Here is an 11,342-nt window from a genome sequence, read left to right as displayed (position 1 = left end):
ATCCTTCACCTCCAGCACTCCAAGAAATTGCTTTATAAGTTGAACAGTGCCAAGAACAGCCACGTGTTAAATGATCTGCTGTTAATCCTGTATGTTGGGTACACGCACAGGACCTGATCCCAAGTGAGATGAACATCCACCTCTCCTCCTAGTGTTTGCAGGAGATGGGGGTAATCAATGTCCTCTGCCTTGTAGACTGTGGTAATGCTCTCGTGTGGTTTGAATATGCAAAGTATCTCCAGTTAACCCCCAAAATAGATGGATCCATGTCTTCATTTCCAGCAGACAGAATACCATTACCTGGGTGAACACACTAATCCCTGGACTAGTGGAAGACCTGTCCTATCTGGCTTAAAAAAAAGTCATCTATTCATTGCATGTCAGCCAATTTGGTAACAAGAAGATAAAGCTTTGCTAGGAAGAAGGGAAGGACTCTTTTTCTGACAATCTTTTTAAGTCTTAAGCAGGAGTCAGGCCTTAATGAAGTCAGTGGTTGCAGAGCACAGGCAGATTTGTACCTGACTGAAATTCAGAGACCTCAGGGCCAAATAAACAGATTGATTTCTATAATAACAAAGTACTGGGGACAAGTTCTCAATTCTCTTGGTGAATTTAGCTCCTCAGCTGGAAATTATACTTGAGGAAAAACTATAGGTTGTTTCCTTTTCAAGCATTCTAGGTACAAAATTTACCCATTCTTCCTGGTTTGTGTGTTTGTTTTTTAAATTATGGTCCCACTGTTGTAGTGGTACGATAGCTTTGTAAAAATGCATCAGTGGAATTACAGATTTTAATGGAAAAATATATTTTTCCTGTTTCCTTATGAAATATAACCAGGGTTTGTATTTTTGGTTTTTTTGGGGTTTTTTTCCTGCTAAAACAGCCTCAAAATCAGGACTTCTAATGTGAAAGAGTAACTTTTTTTTTCTAGCAGATATTTCAAGACAGGGCTTCACTAGAACTTAAAACACTTCTGCAAGGGACTTCAAGCTCTTTAACACTTAACAGAAAATTTCTAGTGGCTCTTACACAGAAGGTTCTCCGCAGGGCTATCTCCTCTCCTGGAGACATGCCTTTTCCATTGCCATCATGCTGCCTGTGCAAGTCCAATAAGATCTCATCTGCAAATGTGGCTTTCAAACTCCTATCAAAGATGAGGGTGGTAAACATGGTAGAGACATATAAAGTGTACAAATAAGGAAAGGACAGGTTGTAAACTGGGATGGTTTTACAAATGCAGCAGGGCTGTTAAGCCAAGAAATAATTTGATTTCTAGCTCTGGACTTCCAGGAGTTTATTGCTGCCCTGCAGCAGAGGTAAATTTAGCTACTGCATTGATCACCAAATGGGAAGAGAAATCCCTGCCCAGCCTTACGGTTAGAGGAGCTGGGTAATGCAGCACCAGCTTACAGGATATTAGGTCTGAGCAAGCAGGGGTAATGCTGTCTAGGAGGATTTGCTCCCTCTTTCCTTTTACTACAACTCATAGTCTGAACATGGATAAAGCTAATATATGTTCAAAGAGAAAGAAAATTTACATCTCTCATAAATCATCTGCTTCCTGACAAATTCATTAGAGTGAAAACCAAGAAGGGAATTCCAGTAGATTCCCACCCCGCCCCGACCCCATATTTACTCTGCTCTGACTTCAGCTTCTCTCATAAATCATCTGCTTCCTGACAAATTTATTAGAGTAAAAACTAAGAAGGGAATTCCAGTAGATTTCCCCCCCCTGCCCTGTATTTACTCTGCTCTGACTTCAGCCGATCTACTTGTCCATATCAGATGAACATCTGTAATATTCTCTTCCTGATAACAGAGACTCTCTAATGGTTAATGCACTAGTGCAATAATCCCTGGAAGGAAAAAAAAAAAAAAAAAAAGTGTGTGATTCCCTTCAACCATCTCTTGTAAACTCACTTTCAGCACAAAAAAAGAGCCACATGGGGAATTGCTCGCTGCTTATTTTACCATCCAGGCAATCAGCATTGTACATAGTCTTATTTCCTACCTTGAATGACTCTTAGATTCACTGTGTTTGTTTCTAACTCCTGTTTGGGAGCCAGTGTTAATTTCTCTGATCAATAAGAAATTTTAATTTCCAAATCAAAACCATGGAATTTAATTTTTTTTCCTGTGTCATCATTTAGCAGCTTCATTAAGCACCAGCTTAAACAGCTTTTAGCCTTCCTGTTGTTTACCCCCAGTGTACATAGAAAGAGCAACTGTATCCCCACTTCCCAGCCTTCATTTTGCTAGAATAACAAAGCCAAACTCTTCTGGACACCATTCCTGTAGTGGCCCCCACATTCCCTGGGATGCCTGGGATACTAGCACTTCTCTGCCCCACTGAGCACTTTCATCCTGAGTTCGACCAGGGTTTTCTCAATATTTGTTTCTGAACAGCAATTTTCTAGCCAACAAGAGAATTTTCTTTTATCAATCCAGGACATAACTTTGCATTTGTGATGCAAAATATAATCTGATTTTTATTGCACATGGCTTTCAAGGTTATCCAGTTCCTTCCATATGGCATCCCAATGGTCTCCTCCCAATACTTCAGCACTTTGTATCTTCAGCAAAGCTCATTAGCATCCTCTGCATCTGGGATATTTTATTTGTTTTCATTTTATGTATGAAAAGTTTAAATATGGCTGATATTTGGGAAACTTCAGTACCAGCCTTTATTTTAACACTACTAATTACCATCTGCTCCTGAAGATCTCCTTAAAATCTTCTATTAACCAAAGTTTTACCTGCTTCACTCAATTTCCCCCATAGCACCATATCAGAGACACCAGTTATATGAGTCTATAGCAGCTTCTCCATCTGATTTTTTTTGCAAGACTTATGATATTGTAGTTTACCCTGCATAACAGAGACCACAGCATTTCACTCTAGAAGGCAGACTTACTCAAGCCTCTTGTGATGGGAGAGCTGTAGGAGTACCGTTGGCTAAATGGCAGTAGAAACATTTTCTTTTAATTTGCACTATTAGTATAGTATGTGACTCATAGACTTGTGATTGCTGTTGGGAAAGTGGGCGAGATAAAACACTCGAGATGAAGAGAGATTCTTGGTTATATCCTGATGTCAGAATTAAAAATTAAACTTATTTCTGAAAATCTGGTGTTCAAAAGTGACACTAGTAGTATTAGAATTTTATACTCCTTAAGTTTGTTTGTTTTTTTTTTTTTTTTTAAACTGACATGTGAAAACTTGGAGTATAATTTTTAATAGTTTTGGTCTCCATAGTTTGTCACATCTGTTTCAGCTGAAAAAGTTATAAATGATCTAATTTCTGAGGGGGGAGAGAAGTGAGGAAGGTTTCTAGGACTTCAAAATCTCCAACTAGAAGGAATATAAGAGGTGCTTCCTCAAATGACTTCTAAGAAGTTTACAGCCCCACTTCTTCCTAATTAGGTGCTGCAAATTTGCTGATAACTGACAAGTTAAGCTGATGTTCTGCTGGTAATGGTTCGGTAATTATGTCTGGCCTGTGCCAAAGGTGATACTTTTTCACCCAGTATAACAGGCTAATAATTTTGTGGATGGTGGTTTGTCCAAGTAAACATCTGTGGAATTAGGAGAAATGAAATTAGGCTTCATGTCTAATTTGGCAAATGACTCTTTTGTGTAAAGACATCTGTTATTCAAGTCACTTGACTGCATGTTACATATCCTTTTTTTTTTTCCTATCACATCTATAAAACATTACAGACATTTTTGGACTGGTCTGGGCTACTTGACATTACTTTAGCTGAATTAGAGGGCTGTACAAAAGAAGTAAAAGTGTAACTAATAACCTGCTTACAGCTCCCTCATAAAGGGAAATATATGCAGAGGGGCCTTTGTGTGAATGACAATTAGCTTTGCTGGACTGAATTATTTTTTAAACTTAAACAAAAAGAACCATGAGGAGCCATAAATTCCAACCTTGAGGCTGAATCACTTTGATATTCAGTGAACATGAGAAATGAGTCTGACTTGCTAGTTAAGAGGTAGACAGGAGGGAGAAGCAATGAAAGCATGTCAGCACAGGGCTACTTTGTCTTTTGTTTTTTTGGATAGACTCATTCTGCAGCTCTAGCCCATCCTCTTATTTTGATCCTGGTCCCTTCAGCATCTCCCAGCACTTTGGCTGAGGCAGAACAGGAGTGAAAGGGAAGATGAGAACACAGGCAATACAGAGATGGGCACATCCCAGTCAAGGGCAGCTTGCCAGAGTGGTGGACAGAACAGTCTACCCACCTACCTGCCTGCCCACATAACTTCACCTTGCCTTGCACACACACAGTGATGTTTCCCAGATTACAAATCTGGCATACATGTAGACATAGCACTCTTTCTAAGCGAGCTACAGAGGTGGTGAAGATAGATGGGCTTGCAGCAGGTTCTTGGGGCTCAGGTGCCCTTTCTGGTTGTACAGAGTTTGTCCTCCCTCAGTAACAGTTAACCACACAAAGGAGAAAGTAGGGTTGTAGAACTGGCAACTCACAGGCATCTGACTTCCTAGCCTGCAGTTATTTGGATTAGATGCTGACCAGAGGAGAACACCAACAGCTGGTGAGCTGACTGTTCACTTATGAGCAAACAGCAAAGACAAGGAAATGAACAGGTCAGGTAAGAGAGAGAGAAGCAGGTTAAGCCCATGCACCTACTTAGAGTCAACTCCTATTGCCCCATGTACCTGTGGAGACTGGAGAAGGATCGTCCACTCTCAGTATCTTTCCCCTGTGGTGGCAGAGAACAAGGTTCTACCACTCTCTCCTGTAAAGGTGATGGGCAGCAAGAAAGACTGACAGAAATTAATAGAAACCATTCCTCCTTCCATGTTCAGGCACTGCAGCTATTGGCTCTTTTATCAGCAGACATGTCTCATCTTTATACAAATACCATATGTCCCACAGTGGCTGCATGTGCCAGCCAGTCTTACCAAGCTTCTTCAGGCCAGCAGCCTGACTCCACTGATTCCCTGCTTCCTGGGAAGCTCGTGTGCAAGTTCATTGATGGAGCATCTTTTAATTCTGTGCCTGAGAAAAGAATACATTAAGAAGAGCCAGGAAGAAATACATCATACTTGGTATTTTCAAAGCTGCACTGGGCAAAGACGTGGGCTTGCCACATATTTCCCTGGGCCCATACAGAAAAGCTTACAGTTGATTGACTTGTAACCCACCAGGGCAGGGATGGGAGCCAGCTGCCATCTGAAAGCTTGCAGGGAGATAGCAAAAGCTATAGGGAAGCAGACAGACTCTCTTTAACTGGATTAGGGGCTCACAGAATATTATATCACTCTTATCTCCTTCCAATTCCAGGGCTTTCCCGACACTGATGTGTTTTATGATCCTACTCTCACTAGATTAATATTAAAGAGCAGAGGAAACATAAGAGATATCAGTAACAGCTCAGAGGCAAATACATAGGCTAGAAGAAAAGGGGAATACTGCTGAGGCACCTAGAAGCAAGGAATCAAAACTGACAATGTTAGAGAGTATTCATATTTCACATCAAAATACCACTGGAGTATACGTTTCAAGGTACATAGACAGAAATTGAAGAGACATAAAGCACTGAGAGAGCTCTTTAGTACCTATCAAACCTTTCCTTAACAGGTAGCAGTTCAGGAACAGGCTTATAAAATTCCTAGGAGGTACAGATGAAACCAGGGAGAAGATATTTTAGTCATAAAAAAGACCCTGAAAAAGACACATTTGTAGGTATAGATGTTCTAACAAAAGTTTTCCTTGCCACTCTCGATTTCGTATTCCCAAGGCAGAGTTAAACTGGTTTCAGTTCAAATTAGCGCAATCATTTGGGTTGGCTTTCAAAGGTAAACACAGCAGGTAGTTCTGGTATCTTCCTTGGAAGACAGCATCATGTTGAGCAGATCAAAACACAGCTGTCTTCTTTACATTAGCCAGCCAGTCCCCAGCCACAGAAAGGCTTGCTCCAGACCTGTCCTTGCATCTAAACAAGGCTCCCACCTGAGACATCCACCTTAGAAACCTCTCAGCTTCCTCTCCAGAAAGAGAGTATCAGCACCTTAAACTACCCAGAGACAAAGGTTAAGAGACATGGCTTGGGCAAGGTATTTAGCACACACCTAACTCCAACCACCTGAACAACCTCACTTAGGTGAGTCTTGAAAACATCCATACACTTGCGTATCTCTTAAAGCAGCCTTTGAACCAGGAGGAAAAGCTGACTCCTGAAGCACCAGTGATGTGATGTCCAGGTTCCTCTGGGCAAGGAACATTTTGAAGATAAAAGAATCTTTTAATGCCTTCCTCTCCCCTTGCATTTTACCCAGGCAGTGTGAGCTGCTTCCCAGGTTTCACCTGCCTAGAAACCCTTACCAGTTTGCTGCTTTTTATGGCTGCTCTTCACTTTGAAGGCACATGAAGATCAGAAACAAAAGAGATTTACAGCCTGTGTACCTCAAAGCACTGCTCAACCCGTGAATGTGAGTCATTGTAGTAAGTATCTTCAGTCCTCTACTGTAATCACACTGAAATATTTTAAAATATAAGTGTTGGTTTTGTTCCCCTCACTTGTTTGAAAACCAAAAACAAGCAGGTATAACCCCACCCCATAGTGCTGCTCTTTGAATGAGACTTACCAGGGAACACTGAAGGCATCACCAGCTTTCAATCCCTATATGCACAGGGGCTCTGTCCTTGCAAGCTGAATAGCAGGGCGAGGAGTTAGCAGAGATTTGCAAACAAGGCTTCTGGGATCTTTGGGCACAATGGCTTTTTCCAAGCTTCCATGTTCAGTGGTATCATGGAAAGTGCTGCTGTGATGACAGTGGTCACAAGCAGCACAAGCATTCCAAGCCCTGGCAAAAGTCCTCTTCTTCTGGTGCATCCCAGCATGGTCTTCTAAATTAGCCCCACCCACCAGATTAACCTAACCCAGCAGCACTTACCCACTTGCAAGCTGTTACTGCCCGCAAGTGGGTAATATATAGAAAGTCAGGATGGCTGCAAGGAAGTTTGGGAGCTGGTTTGGAAAGGTGGGATGTGCAAAAATATGTAAGTAAAGAGTATGGGTTGGAGAGGCAGGTGTGCAGGGGTACAGTCAGGGTGATGAGGGCTGTGGGTTTTGAGAGATGATACTGGAGGAGACAAGACTGAGGTTCTTGGTCTCTATTGATTTAGGCTTTTAAGAATATTTGGACTATCCCAGAAGGTTTTATTTTGTTTGATTTCCAAATATATGTAGCCTTTAAATCCTGCTTAGTATTTGGCATTGCAAAAGGCTAGTCCTGGATAAAACTGCACTGGTGCTGCTTGGGAAGAACACATTTATGGGACCAGTGGGATGGGATATTAAATGTGCTCATTTTCAGAATTAACCTGTTGGACTCATGTACTCATCTTGTAAGTAATGAGAGCTCTGAAGGTCAATCTTTACCCTCAAGGACACTCACACAGGCTGCTCTGGCTTCCTCAGAGATACAGGGTATGTACTGGCCATTTGAATGCACTGGTAGGAAAGTGTAAAAGGCAGTTAACACTGGGGGTAGGTGTTGAATTTTAACTCCTGGTTGAAAACTACAAGTACTAAACCAAACATATTCCATTTGATCAAAAGCAACATATGTCACGCTGAGGCATTCAGTTTTTTATTGAGGAAAAATTGTTCATATCTAGCTGCAGGTTAAAAGACATTCTAGTATTTTCAAATAAGGACAAAGAAGAATGTTTAAATATAAACTTTAAATTAAAATAAGGGTATTTGAGGCTCCGCCAAAGAATTGACTAGCCCACAGCCACACCAGTGTTTCTACCAACTCCTCATGTACATTTGGGTTGTATGTTTACACGTGGTCAAACAGAACTGCAGCCTGACCTAGAACAGATATCAACAGATCCATGTGAAACTGAGATGGCGATGAATTAAATGAATGAATCTAAGGAAAGACTTCCATTTGAAAAGTTCCATTAAAAAAGTAAGGATCTATTTTTTTTTTTGTGGAAAAAAAATAAGTTCTGCATAAAAACTTTTGGGACAGAAAAAGAGAAAAACTGCAATTCAGCTGAAAATGTTTTGATGTTTACATTTTTATAAAAAAAATTAAAAATCCACAGGTATGTTCCACAAATAGGCAAATCATTCAGCACTTGACTAATTGTTTGTTTTGAAGCACTTTAGATAAATGTTCAACATCTGTTTCTCTCGTCTGACAGCTCTCAAACACCAAATGCTCGTTTTTTAAAACCTTCACCTTTGAACAAGAGCAAATGTTTATTTCAGTTCCCAGGCTCTGAGTTAATAATTGATACCACAGTTTAAAGAAGATTTCAAAGAGCAGCTTTGGATAAGAGCATAATATGATGATAAGGAAATTGAAAAGTCCTTCGTGTTGTGCTGACCCCTCCCGTAGTGTGTTGCTTACGATTTGCACAATGTGCACATGGAGGAAGAGACAATTACTGGATGTTATTTGCTAATAACGCTAACAAAGAAAAAAACAACCCACAAAAATCTTTCTTTTATTTCTGTACTCATCAAGTTGTGAAATTGATAGATGAGCCAGGTACTAGAGATGATCCTATCGAAATGCACCACTGCATAAGGGTAAAGTGTGTGTGGATCTCAAGGGGAGAGAGCGAGAGAAAATCACAGAATCACAGGATGTCAGGGATTGGAAGGGACCTCAAAAGATCATCCAGTCCAATCCCCCTGCCAGAGCAGGAACCTAAATGAGATCACACAGGAAGGCGTCCAGGCGGGTCTTGAATGTCTCCAGAGAAGGAGACTCCACCCCCTCCCTGGGCAGCCTGTCCCAGTGCTCTGTCACCCTCACTGTAAAGTAGTTTTTTCTCAAGTTTAAGCGGAACCTCCTGTGTTCCAGCTCACACCCATTGCCCCTTGTCCTACCATTGGGCATTTCTAAGAAGAGCCTGGCTCCATCCTCCTGACATTCGCCCTTAACATATTTATAAACATTAATGAGGTCTCCCCTCAGTCTCCTCTTCTCCAAGCTAAAGAGACCCAGCTCCCTCAGCCTTTCCTCAGCAGGGAGATGCTCCACTCCCTTCATCATCTTGGTGGCTCTGTGCTGGACTCTCTCCAGCAGTTCCCTGTCCTTGAACTGTGGGGCCCAGAACTGGACACAATATTCCAGATGCGGCCTCACAAAAAATGCTTCTTTTTTTGCACGGTATGTGTCCAGTTTGCAAAGATCATCCCAGTGGCGACAAGAGGGAGAACTTTTTACATTTAGTAACATTTATTTCTGCATTCGGTATCAAGTACATAAGTGCAAATATTCAGAGTCCATAATTAAGTCCATTAGGAACTACAGAGAATGTAATACAAATTGTAATAAATTTACCATGCTGGAACTTTCCAGTTACCATACATGTAAATCAGCCTGTCAATCCCTTACGACAAAAGTACTGGGTTTTGTTTTCATTTTTTTTTCGAGTTATACAAAACTGATTACCATAAGTACCGATTCCTGTTTGTTTTATTTGTGCTGGAAAACACTAAAACATCAGTCTACAATTCTATATAGTTAATAAAGATGAATCCAACCAGCAACCCAGTGACGTAGAAGCAATTTTAACTATTGTATCAGTGCGCTAAGCAGGAAAGCCCCTAGCCACAAGTAACATTAAAAGTTATAGAAGCAATGCCAATAGAAGAAGGAAAAACACTAAAAAAATAAAATAAAAAAGGTCAATATTATTTAGGCTCTCACCATCATGCACTTTATAAGCAACACAAAAAACCACATCTAGTACACTTTTCTCTTTACTATACTTTAGTGCTTGACACAAGTGATTGCGAATATTCTAAGTGCAGAAGCAGCAGGGGAAAAGCACTGCTTCTGAGTTTTATGTTTCTAAGATTATGGTGTCGAGAAAAAAAAAAGAACGATAAATTTGCAGTAAAGTGTAAGAACAGAGCTGTTGCACTCCAGATTCCCCCATTATTCACTACTGTAGTCGATGAATTCTTGATGTCTGCTTTACTCCGCCTTTCTCTTAGCGCCTGGGATTTTAGCTTGAATCCTAGAAATAAAGAAGAAAAAAAAGGATTACATGGTGAGGCAGCTATTCCATTCCAGCAGATCCCCACCTGGAGCTTTAGCTAGGGGTAATCTCTAGCTTGTGTTCAGCGTGTTGTCACAACAGGTAGACCAGATTCTAAGAAAAAGGGGTGATGGTCATCTCTGTGTTCTCACATAGTTGTACATAGCCCAGGTTTTGGTGGTTCATGTAATCATGGGATATGCTCAGTGATATCCTCCCTCCTTCATTATTCTGCCATGGTGTACTGGAAGCCAGGAATGAAGTTTAAACAAAGAATTTTCAGTACAGACTTTTAGTCCTGCCCAAGGCTGAGTTTTGCAGAATCATGGAAATATTGGCTGGAAAGGACCCCTGGAAGTCTTTGAATCAACTTCTCACGTGAGGCAGGACTATTGCCAATGCTAAATCAGGTTGGCCACATCTTTTTCTTGCTGCATCTTGAAAACCTCCAAGGAAGGAGGTTCCAGCACCTACCTGTGTAGCCTGTTCCAGCTCTGTCCTAATCTCCTAGTGAAAAAGTTTCTCCTAATGTCCAACATCAACCTCCTAAACTGGATTCATGTTGTTGCTCCTTCTTATAACATCGGCCATCACTGCAAAGAGTTTGGCTTTATCATCTTGTAACTTCCCATCAAGTACTTATAGGCTGCTATGAAATCTCTCCTTAGCTCCCTCCTTGCCAGGCTAAACAAGGCTAGTTTCCTCAGTGTCTCCTCGTGGGTCACTCACTCTCTGTACCTCACTGTTTTGTAACCTTCCATTGGCTACCTGTTATTCAGGCAATTTTTGCAAAGCCATGGATACAAACTGCTGTTATGTATGGATCTACCTTCCATGCCAGCCATGCTGCTTGAGTAATTCCCAAGTGCTGAGAGCTATGATTAGACCCTCACTGTGCCCTTAGGGAGCTCAAACTGCTGTTATGTATGGATCTACCTTCCACGCCAGCCATGCTGCTCCAGTAATTCCCAAGTGTTGAGAGCTATGCTTATACCCTCACCGTGCTCTTAGAGATCCCACAAAAGCTTTTGATTCAGACAATGCATTAGGAAGTAGATCAGACTGCATAAAAAATTTCATCCAGGTCTGCCATCCATTCCATGGTGGTTTCATAGAATCATAGAATCACAGACTGGTTTGGGTTGGAAGGGACCTTAAAGGTCATCCAGTTCCAACCCCCCTGCCATCAGCAGGGACACCTTCCACTAGACCAGGTTGCTCAAAGCCTCATCCAGCCTGGCCTGGAACACTCCCAGGGAGGAGCAGCCACAGCTTCTCTGGGCAACCTGGGCC

The 11,342-nt window shown here is 41.4% G+C and overlaps 1 protein-coding gene across 1 annotated transcript in view; it reads right to left on the bottom strand.

The window, feature by feature from the left end:
• Positions 1 to 9,222: 9,222 nt before the first annotated feature.
• Positions 9,223 to 11,342, bottom strand: part of RTN1 (reticulon 1) — a gene marked incomplete at its 5' end in the record, with an annotated part of 6,514 nt that continues 4,394 nt past the window's right edge. Inside the window, one exon of the mRNA XM_010177633.1 lies at positions 9,223 to 10,028. Within this exon, the coding sequence (XP_010175935.1) occupies positions 9,986 to 10,028 (43 nt within the window). The remainder of the gene's footprint in view (positions 10,029 to 11,342) is intronic.

This window comes from Antrostomus carolinensis, unplaced genomic scaffold, assembly GCF_000700745.2.
Source record: "Antrostomus carolinensis isolate BGI_N321 unplaced genomic scaffold, ASM70074v2 scaffold51, whole genome shotgun sequence".
Lineage (NCBI taxonomy): Eukaryota > Metazoa > Chordata > Aves > Caprimulgiformes > Caprimulgidae > Antrostomus > Antrostomus carolinensis.
This window is presented reverse-complemented; position numbering and strand designations above follow the sequence as displayed.